The sequence below is a fragment of the Oncorhynchus gorbuscha genome, linkage group LG10 (assembly GCF_021184085.1).
Source record: "Oncorhynchus gorbuscha isolate QuinsamMale2020 ecotype Even-year linkage group LG10, OgorEven_v1.0, whole genome shotgun sequence".
NCBI lineage: Eukaryota > Metazoa > Chordata > Actinopteri > Salmoniformes > Salmonidae > Oncorhynchus > Oncorhynchus gorbuscha.
In genome coordinates, this window is record NC_060182.1 from 28640691 (window position 1) to 28657059 (window position 16369).

A 16369-nucleotide genomic window follows, 5' to 3' on the forward strand; every position below is an offset into this window, starting at 1 on the left:
CTCATTAGCCTTCACACATTATATATTATTATAAACTGGGTGGTTCGAGCCCTGAATGGGCCTGATTGGCTGAAAGTCGTGATATATCAGACATTATACCATGGGTATGACAAAACTTATATTTTTACAGCTCTAATTACGTTGGCTTCCAGTTTATAATAGAAATAAGGCGCCTCTGGGGTTGGTGATATATGGACAACATACCACGGCAAGGGCTGTGTCTGAGCACTCCGCGTTTCGCATAACAGCCCTTAGCCGTGGTATATTGGCCATATACCACACTCTCTCTGGCCTCATTGCTTAATTATATAGTATATTGTAAATATTGAGTAAATATAATTTTATTGACTACATCGCTCCTATCACACATTCTCATGAGAGGAAAGCTGTTTTTGTCATACATAAGTTAACGCCTGGCTATTGGCTTTGGCTGAATAGACTTTTGCTGTAGTTTTAGTTCACTCAGGTAATGATGATGACATCATGAGTAAAATCTTACTGGTTCACAGGTTGGGTCGGAGAACTTGATGTGGAAGTCCAACTTAGACTCCCCTGGTACGGTGGGTGTGAATACAATCTCCAACTTGACACTTTCAAACGGGCCCACCTCCCCCTCTCTGACCTAGGCATGGGAGGAAGTCTTGAGGGAACATGTCACAACAAGTCACATCATCAAAGGCAGGATCAGCGGTATTCATTAGTGCACAGCGTAGCAAAACATTCTGCAACGGAAAACATTTTGCAATGAAAACTAGTTTCATATTGGACAAATTCAGGTAGGTCCCTCCCCATTTTGGCCCATTTGCTTCTGTTTGTTTCCTAGTGAATACACTCCAGGTTAAATATTTTTAGGGCTGATTTCAATATAGTACCCTACATCTCATGATAGTGATACAGATGTGAAACTTCTGTCATATAAAATCTAACTACAGTGAATGTTGGGTGTCATCCTCTGCACCATAACACAGGGATTTCAATAATAAGTTGTGGAAAGAAGAACACTTCAGTGTGGCACCTCACTCCAGGAAAGTTTCAATTCTCTGGGAGCACAATGTGAAACTGGAGAAGCAATGCACCATTACCCCCAAGCCAGGAGTAATGAGCCCAGAATGAGCCAACAACTAGACAGGTAGAGACCGCAGGACACATGACATTAGTGCACAAACCCACCATGGAGAGAGACAGAGAGAGATGACAGACTATCACTACAGAACTAGTGTGGATGTGTGTGTGTGTGTGTGTGCTGTAATTTTTCATGCATTTGGTCATGTCTGATAATTCACCATTTTACGCATTCACACACAAAGACCAAGGCAGAGATCTATCAATACAGAACTATACAGAGAAGTGGGGATGAAAAAAAGTTGTATCATAATAACAACAAAGGGCCCGATTTACATAGCAGCTCTTAATTTCAGTTACTTACGTTCTTAACCTAGTTGAAGTTGGAAGTTTACATACACCTTAGCCAAATATATTTAAACTATTTTTCACAATTCCTGACATTTAATCCTAGTAAAAATTCCCTGTCTTAGGTCAGTTAGGATCATCACTTTATTTTCTGATTGTTAAATGTCAGAACAACAGTATAAAGCTTTTATGTCTTTCATCACATTCCCAGTGGGTCAGAAGTTTACATACACTCAATTAGTATTTGATAGCGTTGTCTTTACATTGTTTAACTTTGGGCAAACGTTTTGGGTAGCCTTCCACAAGCTTCCCACAATAAGTTGGGTGAATTTTGGCCCATTCCTCCTGACAGAGCTGGTGTAATTGAGTCAGGTTTGTAGGCCTCTTTGCTCGCACACGCCTTTTCAGTTCTGCCCACAAATATTCTATGGGATTGAGGTCAGGGCTTTGTGATGGCTACTTCAATACCTTGACTTTGTTCTCCATAAGCCATTTTGCCACTTAGGAAGTATGCTTGGGGTCATTGCCCATTTGGAAGACCCATTTGCGACCAAGCTTTAACTTCCTGACTGATGTCTTGAGATGTTGCTTCAATGTATCCACATAATTTTCCCTTCTCATGATGCCATCTATTTTGTGAAGTGAACCAGGCCCTCCTGCAGCAAAAGCACCCCTACAACATGATGCTGCCACCCCAGTGCTTCACGGTTGGGATGGTGTTCTTCAGCTTGCAAGCCTCCTACTTTTTCCTCCAAACATAACGATGGTCATTATGGACAAACAGTTCTATTTTTGTTTCATCAGACCAGAGGACATTTCTCCAAAAAGTATGATCTTTGTCCGCATGTGCAGTTGCAAACTGTAGTCTAGCTTTGGAGCAGTGGTTTCTTCCTTACTGAGCGGCCTTTCAGGTTATGTCGATATAGGCCTGAACACGTCTCCTTCCTGAGCGGTATGATGGCTGCGTGGTCCCGTGGTGTTTATACTTGCATACTATTGTTTGTACAGATGAACGTGGAACCTTCAGGCATTTGGAAATTGCTCCCAAAAATGAACCAGACTTGTGGAGGTCTACAATTATTTTTCTGAGGTCTTGGCTGATGTCTTTTGACTTTCTCATGATGTCAATCAAAGAGGCACTAAGTTTGAAGGTAGGCCTTGAAATACATCCAGGGGTACACCTCCAATTGACTCAAATGATGTAAATTAGCCTATCAGAAGCTTTCAGAGCATGACATCATTTTCTGGAATTTTCCAAGCTGTTTAAAGGCACAGTCAACTTAGTTATGTAAACTGTGAGTGGTTGAAAAAGGAGTTTTAATGACTCCAACCTAAGTGTATGTAAACTTCCAACTTCAACTGTATGAACTAAAAATTGGACTAAACTTTTGTTCTTCATTCAACATTCCAGTCTCTTCTACAAAGAACTGGTGTTGTACCTTAGTAATTATTTTCCAGTGTTGATATAGCAACACTATAGCAGTTACTCAAAGGTGCTGTACCTCTCCGATGGTGATGTCACTGCTGCTGTCTGAGGGCTCTTCCGTGCTGGCCTTGAGGGCCGGGCCTCCCACCTGCTGCTCTGAGGCCAGGCTGCGTCTTCCTGAGGCAGCCTCCACACCGCCCAGGGTCTCTGACACAGCAGGTGTCTGGGCCCCTAATACCACACACACACACACACACACACACACACACACACACACACACACACACACACACACACACACACACACACACACACACACACACACACACACACACACACACACACACACACACGTACATACAGGCATGCATCCACACACACCCACTCGCCAATATTTGCTATTGAAACCTTCCTTCCTCCTTTCCTGGAGGTGATCACTGATCTGACAAACATTACTGACGACTGATAACATGAGCTTTGATATAATTATCAAAGCATCTATTAATCAGATTTTAAAAAACATGCTGAGTAGAGATGTGTGCATGTGTGCATCATTTACCTGATTGTTTGGAGTCTGAGACTAGCAAGGGTTCCTGACTCTTCCTCTCTGATTTGAGTTCTCCTGAGTCCCGTGATGCAGGGCTCTCCTGGCTGTCAGAGGCTGCTGCTATTGAAGTGCTCCTTTCCTGTGAAAGCTACACATACAAAACCCCTATACCACTTTCCAGCACTGGTCAGAGCAGTGTCTATTGGATATATTCAAATTACAGTGCACGCCGCTAACAAGACAACTGAACACAGGAATCAATTGCTCATGGTAAAAAAGTTTATATGATTGTAATGTTTCTATAAACCTGATATGGAACAGAGACATGTATGTGACTGGGATCAAGGGTCAGGGTCTCACCTCGGTGCTGGCGGAGGAGGCCTCAGACAAGGCATGAGCCTGGGCTTGGAGCTGGGACTGCGCTAGGCTAGGGCAGGGGGAGGAGACCAGGGTGAAGCATGTCCCCAGGGCCCCCTTGTTGGTCAGGGTGATAGCCCGGGAAATGGTCTGGCCCACCACGTGGGTACCAAAGACAATGAGGTCGATGTCCACAGACAGCTAGGAGTCATGAGACACAATGAAAAGGTGCATAAGTACTAAGAAAGCACATGGATGAGGTACACAGTATTTGAGAGGGTACATTTGTAGAGATGAATATCCCAAGATTGTAAATGCAATACTATACATAAGGAATAGAAGAATTGAGGGCCGTGTGCAGCCATTTTAGGAAATATGCAGATGACAGCAGGTAGTAGGATATTAAGATAAATGGGCACTCCTCAGACGAGGTCCTTCTTAGTACTTACATCACATTTCTTAATGGTACATCTGATGGGCACAGAGAAGGGGCCAGCTGCTGACACAAACTGGACCTCTCCCTTCAAATCCTTATTCATCTAGAAGGACATCAATGGTGATAATATGATAGGAAGGTAAATAACTCTTGGAGACAGATGGGTATGCTTGTCTGTCTGTTTGTCTGACTGACTCACCATTGGTTGAAAAATGACCTGCATGTCACAGGCCATCCCAGCTGATATTGGACCAGGAGGCTCAAAGCTGAAATGGAAGATTCAACCTAATTCAAACGAATGCATCTCACACACAGTGGGGTATACAGTGCATTCGGAAAGTATTCAGACTCCTTGGCTTTTTCCACTCAAGGACATTCAGAGACTTGCCCCGAAGCGACTCCTGCGTTGTCTTTGCTGTGTGCTTAGGGTCGTTGTCCTGTTGGAAGGTGAACCTTCACCCCAGTCTGAGGTCCTGAGAACTCTGGAGCAGGTTTCCATCAAGGATCTCTCTGTACTTTGCTCTGTTCATCTTTCCCTCGGTCCTGACTAGTCTCCCAGTCCCTGGCGCTGAAAAACATCCCCACAGCATGATGCTGCCACCACCATGCTTCACCGTAGGGATCTGAGAGTCCTGTTGGTGCCTTTTGTAAACTCCAAGTGGGCTGCCATGTGTCTTTTACTGAGTAAATGGCTTCCATCTGGTAACTCTACCATAAAGGCCTGTTTGGTGGAGTGTTGCGAGAAGGTTGTCCTTCTGGAAGGTTCTCCCATCTCCACGGAGTAACTTTGGAGCTCTGTCAGAGTGACCATCGGGTTCTTGGTCACCTCCCCTTCTCCCCCGATTGCTCAGTTTGGCCGGGCGGCCAGCTCTAGGAAGAGTCTTAATTCTTCCATTTAAGAATTATGGAGGCCACGGTGTTCATGGGGGCCTTCAATGCTGCAGACATTTTATGGTACCCTTCCCCAGAAGGGCGGCAGGTAGCCTAGTGTTTAGAGTGTTGGGCCCGTAACCGAAAGGTTGCTAGATCGAATACCCGAGCTGACAAGGTAAAAATCTGTCGTTCAGCCCCTGAACAAGGCCGTCATTGTAAATAAGAATTTGATCTTAACTGACTTGCCTACTAGTTAAATAAAAATCTGTGTCTCGACACAATCCTGTCTCGGAGCTCTACAGACAATTTCTTCGACCTCATGACTTGGTTTTTGCCCTGATATGCACTGCCAACAGTGGGACCTTATATAGTGTGTGTGCCTTTCCAAATCATGTCCAATCAATTTAATTTACCAATCAAGTTGTAGAAACACCTTAAGGATGATCAATGGAAACAGGATGCACCCGATCTCAATTTCGGGTCTCATAGCAAAGTTTTTTTATTTGTAATATATTTCTAAAAACCTGTTTTCACTTTATCTTTATGGGTCATTGTGTGAAAATTGATGAGGAAAAAAAAATATTTAAATGAATTTAGAATAAGGCTGTAATGTAACAAAATATGGAAAAAGTCAAGGGGTCTGAATACTTTCAGAATGCACTGTAAAAGAACAGTTTACAAGAAAACATTTTATGATCTGCACCAGCCATTCATACTGCAGACAGACATTTCAAAGCCATTGAGACAACACAGCATGATATTCTCCATACTCAGTGGAATTATATTGCAGATCCATTTACACAACGGTTGTGAAAATTTGGCCAGATCATGTTAAACATTATGGATGCATTTGATGCAGATTGAAATGGCAACACAGTGTGTGTGTGTGTGTGTGTGTGTGTGTGTGTGTGTGTGTGTGTGTGTGTGTGTGTGTGTGTGTGTGTGTGTGTGTGTGTGTGTGTGTGTGTGTGTGTGTGTGTGTGTGTGTGTGTGTGTGTGTGTGTGTGTGTGTGTGTGTGTGTGTGTGTGTGTGCGTGCTCTAATTGCTAAGTTCCACGTGCTAAGTTTTGTGTAAAAAACAAGTAAGACAAGTTCAAAATGAATAACAGCAACATTCTACAAAAAAAGTATCCAGAACTATTTCAATACTAAAGGATGTTGTGTCTGCCGGGAAAATAAAATGAATATAATTGAAAACAGGGGGTCAAAAGTTGACATTAAGCTGTTATTCAGATATATGATCAGCACAACATAACAGGAGCAAAGGTTAGCATTCAATTCTTAAAGCTACTGATGTAAGAAACAGTATTCAGAAATTCCTAATCAATTAGGAAACATATGTCTGATATTGTATAGCCTACTAGCGCATACTGATGACCACGTTTTAAAAAATGATCGAGGAAAATGACAGTATCCCACATTTACAATTGCAACATGGGTATCTGTTGGCACATGCCAGACAGAGCCAAGAGATTGCCCTGGAGCACTCCAAATGTTCCAGCCTCCAAAAGATATAAAAGGCTACCCAATCGATACGGTGGAGCGAAAAGGCCACCCAATCGATACGGTGGAGCGAAAAGGCCGCAGGAGAATTTCACTAAATTCAATAGATAAACAATGAGTTGGAAAAAACAACCATCAGCACAACAGTAAAGAAGACTGTAGAGCACAAAGCTGGGAATCAGTATCAAACTATTGTGTGATTATGGCTTAATGATTCCAATTATTATACAGTATATTGCTCTCGTGTCACATAGACTTGAGCTGAAACCCATTTTGAGTCTGACACAACCAGGCTCAACCAATTTGACGAGACTAGTTTTGGAGTGACCTCTTTTTCCAATGACAAGGGAGTGTTTTTGATCTGGACAGTCCTCTGGCAGAGAGGATAGGAGAAGTGGGCTAAAATGCTCCCTGGATCCCATTCCTCACCCCTCTCCACATAGGACATACTGTAGATCAGGGTTCCCCAATACGTGGTCCTCTGGGGATTTTATTTGGTTTTCTAACAAATATATTTGTATTATTATTATTTATGTTGTTGTTGGACATAAAAGACTAACATCACCAGGAAATCAACTCAAAATGATATTAATTTTCAAAATTTGTTCTGATTTTGGGCCTGTCAATCACACCTATACATACCCTATATTATGTCTTAATTTACATACTTACATCAAAATCCATTAAAATACTAGTGAGAGAAATCACGTCATATCATGCTATTTCAAATAGATAGAAATCAGATTGACTTTCAGTAGTTCCAAAGACAGTCGACAGTAGCCTGCTGTGCCCTGGAAATGAATGAAAGAGGCCAAAATGGGCACGCTCACAGGCAGGATCACAGAACACAACCAACATCTGTTGTCTCAATAAGAGGAGTCACACTTTAACAAAGTATGTACTATCTACTGTATCTACCTATACCAGGGTTCCCCAATAGGAGGCCCGCGGGCCAAATTCGGCCGGGAGTGATTTTATTTTTGGGGATATACATTTATTTTTTTGCTGTTGGACATAAAATACTGTAAAATCACCAGGAAATCAGCTCAAAGTGATAATTTAGGAAATCTGTTCCCAAGTATTCCCATGTGTAAATAGAGAGGCATATGTGATCGTATCCCAATGTAATCAAGGTTTGTCAAATACTATATCTGTTTGAGATTATTGCAGTCAATTTGCAGTGTGCAAATTATTTATAACTGTTCCGCCCCCGACCATCCACTCAAGGAAAATTCGATCCCACGGCTGAATGTAATTGGGGAACCCTGACCTACAATATCTGACAGTCTGCTTTCTAAATGCCATATGAAGGCATGGAGGGAGGCAGTCTTTCTAGGTTCAAAATAAATGTTTTCAAAGAAAAAAAGAGAACAGTTCACTAGGGATTGAGTGTTGAGTGAGACTATGTTGAAGACGTGTGGTGAACAGTACAGCAAATCAGGCCATATTTACAGTTAGACTAAAAATATATGGCAGGAGCCCATAGGTGCAGTATGACTGCCTGGCATATACATTATCAAACCCTCCTGGGTGACACCGATCCTGTAACAAATCAATTAGCACTAGGTAGTTCATCAACATTGTTAACACCAAAACATGCCTGATGGCTACATATGGTGCTGTGCCAAAACATGAGTCCTGTCACATTAACCAGAAGATAGGAGCCATATGACAGATTCTGAGTCAGGTGTCCATTTTGGAACACTCTGGCTTAGTCTTAGGCATTAAAAGCACTGAAGGATGTAAGTAAGCCAAATTGTTTATAAAAAAAATGTTTAAGCTGTAAAAGTGCTGCATTTTAATGTGTATAACGCCTCAACGTTTGGCAGAGCCTGGGCAGACCACCTAGCAGAGTCCCAGCAGTAAGGCTAAGACATGGCAGAGAGAATCAGCCCTGGCACACACACAGCTATGCTGGGGGGGAAGAGAGTTGGGGAGCCATTTTTAGAATTTCAGGGGGCGTCGAAAGAACGATGGATGGGCAGCGTGTAAAAATCAGAGCACGTTCTTGGTTAAAGTTTGTCTACCGCTGAGCAAATGTTGATTTCAGATACTTAAGCCCTGAACATAATGGTTATTTAAATAACATTTTAAAAGAATAATCCTCCAAAACAAAATACTACAATCCACATTACAGATTACATAACAGTCCCCAATTTATTTTTATCAATCACAACAACCATATTGCTTGCATTATAGTACATTATAGCAATCCATCCCCATTTTCACCAGAAAATCTATTGGGTACAGATCTTTCGGGTACTTAAAACAACATTCCATTAAGGCATTCAAATCTACCTTTTCAAAAGTGATACTACAGCGTACTATATACCCAATGAAGGATCCTCCTCCTCTGGGTCACAGTACTGGTGGATGACAGGCTGTGGCACTTGCACCTCAGAGTAATGGGTGAGCTGAGCTGAACGGCTCACTGAGAAGTAGAGTGTGTGTGTGTGTGTGTGTGTGTGTGTGTGTGTGTGTGTGTGTGTGTGTGTGTGTGTGTGTGTGTGTGTGTGTGTGTGTGTGTGTGTGTGTGTGTGTGTGTGGAGGCGATGTGTGCAGACAGGTCCTGCCAAGGCTCCAACCAACCCAACCACGAGACACTGACTGAGCTCTGAGCAAGCAGCAGCCTGGGAGGACGAGGTCTTAGTTCACTCACCGAGGCAGAAAGAGCAGAGGCCCACGTAACTGCATAAAGTCAGAGTTATCTCACTATCTCTCTGGAAAGGGATAGAGTGAGTGGTGTGGGACCCATGTGTAACACTCATCCCTCCTTTGTTTTGTGGGTGGGAGGGATGGAGGCTCAGGACAAAGAAACGCATTACCAAAACTGAGCTAGTGTGTAGGCTTTGCGAGGGGGTGGATGCTCGAGGAGAAGTTGTGCGGACCCAACCAAACATCTAGGATCAAATTACCCAACCTTATATTGTTCATTTGAAGGATTGTAAAACAATTTGACCCTAGAGCCATACATTAACTGTTCCCTGTTATTCTGAGCATACGAGAAATGAGTAACAGGTTTTGATCGCTTAGCAAGACAGTTCTTTTCCACTTCTGTTCCAATTCAACCTACCAGGCTATAACGCTCACCTTATAGAAATGAAATCCATCAGATCCATGGTGACACCAAGTAACTTGCAATAATTGGTTGTGTAGCTGACATTAGTCAAGGTGACCTTCTTCTTGTACACCTGTCCCACATCAAAATCCTGCAACAGTATTTGGATTTGTGAAATACCTGCACGTCATTTTGTCTGAAATGACTGCACAGTATGAAATAACTGCATGTTCTGCAATACAATAAATAGTTACACAATGCAGAACAACGTACCTTGAAGAGGATGATTTCTGGCTTGCTGATGAAAGGTGAGCCTTTAAATTCCTTCCCCTGTATAACTCTTTTACCAGCCACTGGAGGTTTCCCCACCGGCAGCAAAGACATATCTCGTCTCTCTGCTCGCGACTGTAATGATTTAGCATCTTCATTTGGAGTGCTCTGGAAAATCAGGGGGGAAATGAACACCAATTCAGGTCATATTTCAAAGTTGAAAAATATCTATATATTGATATACTACAGCTTGAATTTTAAACAAACAGATATAACATTTTGGCATATTTTTCTTTCAAAGCCATATTGGCACAAGAGGGCATGGCCAATGCAACCAACACCATGCCATGGAACAAATTAAATAAACAATATGTTAACAATTATTTAGAGGCAGCAGCTCTAAATTCACAAGTACACAACAGTAGTTAAACTCTACAAACAAAACATTAATAGTGTATGATTGTATTTAGTAGTTGCATAATATGTAGTGTACTGTAGAGACTGTAGTTATTGTCTACCAGTGGAGACCATTCTGAATTCTCATAGACAGGCCATTCATGTCCTGCTCAGTTAATCAAGGCAGGCAAGGCAGCATCCAGACACAAACAAGACAAGACATCAGCCTTTGAGGGAAAGCGCAAATGTGATATGAATTTAGGAAAATTGCAGTGATTTCAGTCTCACCCTCAAGAGTTAAGGAGCTGAGTAATTTTGGCCTATGGTCCTTTTCTCATTACAACTCAGCTCCCAATCCAAACCCAACCCAATGTGTCGTGATGTTATGAGGACATCATTTGCAGAAGTGCATGTGAAAAGTAAAAACCTTTCCGCATGACTTCTCGCACACAGGACTATCTGGCCTGAATGACTGTCATGTTCCGTTGGAGGCTTCCAAGGCACCAGCAAATGAGAAGTGATGTCTGTCGCCATGGATCTCAAGAGTGGGAGAGAGGCAGTAGAGGCAACCCACTGCTGCTGGCTGGGGGGTATTAGAGCAGTTCTAAAGCCGTCCGTTCTCCTGTTCTATAGAATGTGACCGAGAGGTACCAGTCCCAGTTTAACATTTATTTCTCACTTACTATTTCATAATTCTCAATGGTCAATTGTGTTTCCAGATTTACCACAAGCCTGTATGTTTACTATACTTATGGATATACATTTATTTTGAGATGGAACACAAAAAGGAAATAGAGTAGAGCATCATGTCTAATCTCAATATGATTGTATTTGTGAGTTGATGATGATGTGTGTCATTAAAATGGTACCTGGTGAACTTGACGTGTCTGGTCCCAGAGGCCAGTGAACTCAGGCTGCGCCAGGCTGTCAGTGAGGCCCTGCTCCTCCTCCAGGTCCCTGCTCTCCTCCTGGTCAGAAAGCTCTGATGAAGAGCTGCTGTCACTAAACACTGTGTCCTGCTGGGAAGGAATGTGAGGGGATGTGTGGATGCTCATGGTCGAAAACAGACACATCAAGCTGTCACAACGTGCCTTCAGAGTGAGATGTGCAAAACTCTCTGCCCACATACATACATACGCACATGCACACGCATACACACACGAAGAGAGGGTATTAGGTACCCTATTACTGCTGTGAAAAATAGCCAACTATTTATGGAGTTTTCATGTCATGTGTACCAATTTGTTTTATTTGACTCTTGTTTCAGCAGTCTAAATTCTTCATCTGTGATATTTCCACTCACTCGTTTTCTTTCCTCTTCCTTTGTTTTTGCCGGCTGTGGATCAAGGCTCTGAAGGAGCTTCTCTGGAGATTTCTCCTGCCCTGCCAACCTCTCCAACCTCTGGGTGGGAGGTAACAGGAGAGCATGGTGCCTCTTACGTCTCTCTAACAACTCCTCTTCCAGCAGTAACTTGGAGACAATTTCCACCCGTTTGGATTTCTGCTTCTCCTGAAATTCTCTGAAAAATGACAACAACAACAAGCCATTGTGAGCAAAATAGGATCATATTTCTCCTTGGCGTGTTATTGTGAGAAGAAAACACCCACTCGTTGAGTGGGAGAGAGAAGTAGATTGATCAGAAGAACACACTCTTTCTTTCGGTGGAATTCCTGGAGCTTTTTCTGTTGGTACATGTACTTGGTGCTGTTGATACCCTGTGTCTGTAGGGACTCCCTCAGCTGTCTCTCCTCCTCCTCTTGTCTCCAAGCCTGGGCTCTGGCCCTCGTCTGTTGGGCGCGCAGGCTCTCCTGGAAACAACACAAATGTAGAGTGAACAAGGTCAAGGAGGGATGACACTTTCCCTTCGTTCCTGAGGACAAAACACAAACTAGGCTTTCAGTAAGAATAATACTGACGCTTCTTTAAGCAGGGAATATACTGTGTGATTTGAGAACAATGATGCAATGATTGTAGTAATCAATTAGAAATTAAATTCTGCAGTGAGGGCTTCATCACACTGTGTTCACTCCACTAATACAGTAGCAATTGGTCAAGATTATTAAACTACTAAATTGTACAAAGAGGTCCAAAATGTATTCCCAGCTTAATACAGTAAATCAGAACAAATGTCTGTCCATTGGAAGGCAGAAGTAATTGTGTCACCTTGTGTTCATGACAATGTGACGATGCCCATTGCTATTTTCCATTATGCTGGACCCTCAGAAACACGAGCTAGGAGCTGAGGACCAGCGCTATTATCTTAACTCTACTCAATGCTTAAACAATAGCCTTGGGCCGTTTCATGTTCACCCTGAAGAAAGTGTCCACTGCTTACTTGGGTGCATGCAATGTTGGCCTTCAATGACAGGACTGCCTGCATCCTTTTCTGCCTCAGCTCTCGACTCTGCTGCTCGTTCTCTGCCTCTTCCCGATGCATCCTGGACACAAAAGGGACGTAGCGATCACTCAAGAGCGAAGGAGGGTGCATACATTCATTTGATATGATGTTAATTATAAACTTCTACGGGATATCTGGTTATCAACTCTCTTACGAGTTCATAGCTAAGTTTAATACATTCTATATGCTCATTTTATAGGTGTTACCTGTTGATAGGTTGAACACAGCCGTTACCTGTTGATAGGTTGAACACAGCCGTTACCTGTTGATAGGTTGAACACAGCCGTTACCTGTTGATAGGTTGAACACAGCCGTTACCTGTTGATAGTCTCTTTTAGATACAGCGTTGCTTTCTGGCGGCTAGCCTGCGCCAGCTCTGTGGTCCTCTGATAGTCCGTCTCCTCTTCCTTCTGTGTGGCCGCCTGCCTCCTGTTAACAGACAGACAACATCACGTTCAAACGGAAGGAATCTTTACGAATGACAAATGAATTATCTCAGTAACATTAGACTAGGCTACTGTGTAGCATTTCTTTGCATGTCTATACAGTTAGATTAACCTGGGTCATGACAATATTATGGAAAATTTTATAATAACTACCATGCATGGCACTCTGTATGTAGTCTTTCGTGACAGACATAACGATTAAAATGTAAACGTGATATCTTGTGTTGGTATTTATTATGGATCCCATTAGCACTCTTACTGGTGTCCAGCAAAAATTAAGGCAGTAATACACATTATAATAAAGAAAATGTATGCATTAAAATACATTTTACAACATTTTCACAATACATTAACTGTGTGCCCTCTGGCCACTACTCTAGTACAACACACAATCCAGGTGTACGTGTGTGTATGTTATGTATGTTTGTATGTGTGTGTTTGTACAACGTTTCTGGGTGTCGAGATGACTTTGTATGTGACATTAGTATTGTCTAGTTTGTGTGCAATAAAGTTATGTTGCTCACAAAAAAACAAACAAAAATCAAAAGGAGTGAGCTGCTTTACGCTTTGAGGCACTGTGTCCGGAGCTGCAGGCTCTGGGTGGAGGTGTACTCCTTCTGCAGCCTGGCCTCCCCTCTCTGGGCCTGCAGTGCCTGGTAGGCCTGCTCCTCCTCCTGCACCTCCACACGGAGGAGGGAGAAACGACCCATTTCCACCTCCACCTGACACATTTCCAGTCTGCAGAGAAAGGGGGAGTGGGAATGGAGAGGAGAGAGAGAAAGGGTGAATGGGGGGGAGGGAGGGAGGGAGAGGAGAGCAGAGCAGAAAGCGAGAAAGGGGGGGGGCAGGGAAGGTCAAGGATGAGAGTGGTGCTAAAGCTAGTAGTCAATGTGCAGCACTATGAAATTCCAGCTGGGAACTGAAGAACTCAAGTCTGCAAGGAAAATGGTTTGTTCTAATGGGAGCTTGTAGCAATTGAATCAAATTGCTCTTGAAAAAGCATCTTGGATGCAACAATAAACATCTGTTTGAAGAAAGAAATATAATTGCAAGTAGCAGAAGTATTGTAGCTATTTGTCCAACTGGAATAGCACTCAAAGGGTGAATATCTCTTAAGGATAGATAAACTTGGCAGTCACTTTGAAGCCTTGTAATGGGGCCTAAATCATGCTGCTGCAGTAGTGCAGACTCACTCATGTTCCCTCAGAGTGGTGGCCACATGTGACTCCAGCTCCTCCTCTTGCTGTAACTCCTGACACAGGCGCTTGTGCTGGGCTCGGAGGCGAAACACGGCCGCACTGCATGAAAACAAATGGGCGCTAAGAGACATTGTATTTGTTACCTAAGTGTTGTATAAAAGAAGATCATTATCATCTAATTGTTTTATTTGGATCAAGTCAAAAACAATCCCATTAACATGGGGATAAAGAGGTCATCAGCTGGGGCCATAAATATCAAGCGTCTCAGAGTAGAAGTGCTGACTTAGGACCAGTTTTGCATTTTAGATCACAATTAATAAGATTACATGGACAGGGGGATGGGATCTGATCCAAGATCATCACTCCTACTCTTAGTCACTTGATACAGTACATACGCCCCCTGACCTGGCTATATCTGGGTTTGCTTTGTTTGTGCCTACCTGTTGTCGTCCTCTTTCTGTTGCTCTATCTCCTCTTCCACTCGAGCTCTCTGCCTCTCCAGCTCAGAAATATGCAGACGGCAAACTTTGAGCTCCTCTCTGGAAACCAAGAAGTAAAGGCAAAACACTGCACTAAATCTACAACAAACTACAATGTGAAAAGCTCTCATTATGACAGTCACAAGAACATTCAGAGACTGTTAGCAAGCTCATTGGGTGCTTAATGGCTTTCTGTAACACAAAACAACAACAAATGTAGACACATTATTGGAAATGCTTCCTCTTTGGCTGAAATTATTTTTCTTTTAATAGTCAAATCAATGAATTACAGAAACGGTCCCTTGGTTTAGGGCAGGACTAAAAAGGGGGCATTGGAATGTCTTTGGGCAGAACAAATCTTTGATTTGTGTTAAGGTGGCATACAAAGGTCAGATCCTTGCCAAACACAGGCCATGTCCCAAATTAAACTCTATTTCCTTTATAGTGCACTACAAAAGTATTTTGGATGCAAACACAGACCTGGCTTTCAGCACGTTGTGCTCCTTCTGTCGGTGGAAGCAGTCCAGCTGGTCCAGGTTTCTTCTCAGCTTGAACATCCGTGCTGTCTCAGCATAACTCTTCTTTCCACTACGTCCGCCATCCTCTCCAAGGTCGTCATCATTATCCGCACTTTGCAGATTAAAGAGACATTGGCTAAGGTTTGGTGAATGGTCAAGAATGGATCATTATTAATAACATGGAGTAATCTAACAATATAAAGCACCCCACTATTAATGTAAAATAATTTCTTGATAATCCTTCATCTCATTCCCAGACACTTGCGCAATAGTCTTGGAATGAGGTTAGATAATCCTAGACAAAATATTATTATAAGTCAAAAGTTCATCATAAGCCAAAAGCGGTATGTTGTATAATAAAGTGGAATATTTAAAGCCGAATTAAAACAGATTTTTCAATTATCAAATCATCTGTCCTCAAAGCAGCAGAGACACCCACCAGTTAGTAGCATCTAACTCTAAAGACAACTCTGCTGCATCCGTTGGTTGTGCTGGGTCCTCTCTGAAGGTCTCCGCTCTTGTGCCTTCATCTGAATTTGTGGGAATACAACTTTATAATGGCTACCTAGCTGGGCTACCGTATGTTTGCATTTGCATGCATTTGTGATTAAGGCCCTACAAGACACATACAGAACAACAAATGTCTGTCGAAACGTTGGATATTGGGTTATTCAATTATTGCATCTGAGCTCCTAGAATGTGCGGCTCTCCTTAAATGTAAGTGTTCTACTCCGCTAGCCAGCACCATGCCTAACAGGTGTGCGTTTCTTTCGCCTCCAAAACAAATGTTAGACCTAGAGTTAGCCACCTCCTGTTTCCTCATCTTTCCAAGTGTCGTCTGGAGGATATTCAGAATGAAAGGATGAGATGGAGACTTCCTCTGAAGGACTATCCCTGGCAGGTACGTCCATAAGACCTAAATTGAACAACATTGGTCAACAGATATAACTTGAAATGACAAAGAGCTCCCAGACCTATGAAACATGTTCAGGTAGATAGGCGTTTGCAACAGCCAACCCCGCTAGCTAGCATTGTACAAACTAACTTGCTAG

At 42.7% G+C, this 16369-nt stretch overlaps 1 protein-coding gene across 5 annotated transcripts in view; it reads right to left on the bottom strand.

Moving 5' to 3' along the window:
* Positions 1–16369, bottom strand: part of cfap74 (cilia and flagella associated protein 74) — a 46030-nt gene that overhangs the window by 29241 nt on the left and 420 nt on the right. For 2 of the 5 annotated variants that reach the window (XM_046365539.1, XM_046365538.1), the window contains exons 2-20: positions 16126–16233; positions 15757–15847; positions 15280–15429; positions 14761–14859; positions 14315–14440; positions 13686–13859; positions 12994–13104; positions 12613–12715; positions 11928–12085; positions 11580–11796; positions 11146–11295; positions 9884–10048; positions 9643–9761; positions 4376–4442; positions 4190–4279; positions 3744–3941; positions 3396–3531; positions 2913–3067; positions 500–622 (exon numbers count right to left, since the gene is read on the bottom strand). In XM_046365539.1, coding sequence (XP_046221495.1) covers positions 500–622; positions 2913–3067; positions 3396–3531; positions 3744–3941; positions 4190–4279; positions 4376–4442; positions 9643–9761; positions 9884–10048; positions 11146–11295; positions 11580–11796; positions 11928–12085; positions 12613–12715; positions 12994–13104; positions 13686–13859; positions 14315–14440; positions 14761–14859; positions 15280–15429; positions 15757–15847; positions 16126–16228 — 2535 coding nt within the window. In that variant the 5' untranslated portion in view covers positions 16229–16233. The remainder of the gene's footprint in view (positions 1–499; positions 623–2912; positions 3068–3395; positions 3532–3743; positions 3942–4189; positions 4280–4375; positions 4443–9642; positions 9762–9883; positions 10049–11145; positions 11296–11579; positions 11797–11927; positions 12086–12612; positions 12716–12993; positions 13105–13685; positions 13860–14314; positions 14441–14760; positions 14860–15279; positions 15430–15756; positions 15848–16125; positions 16234–16369) is intronic. The other 3 variants (XM_046365540.1, XM_046365541.1, XM_046365542.1) reach the window with 3 other exon arrangements.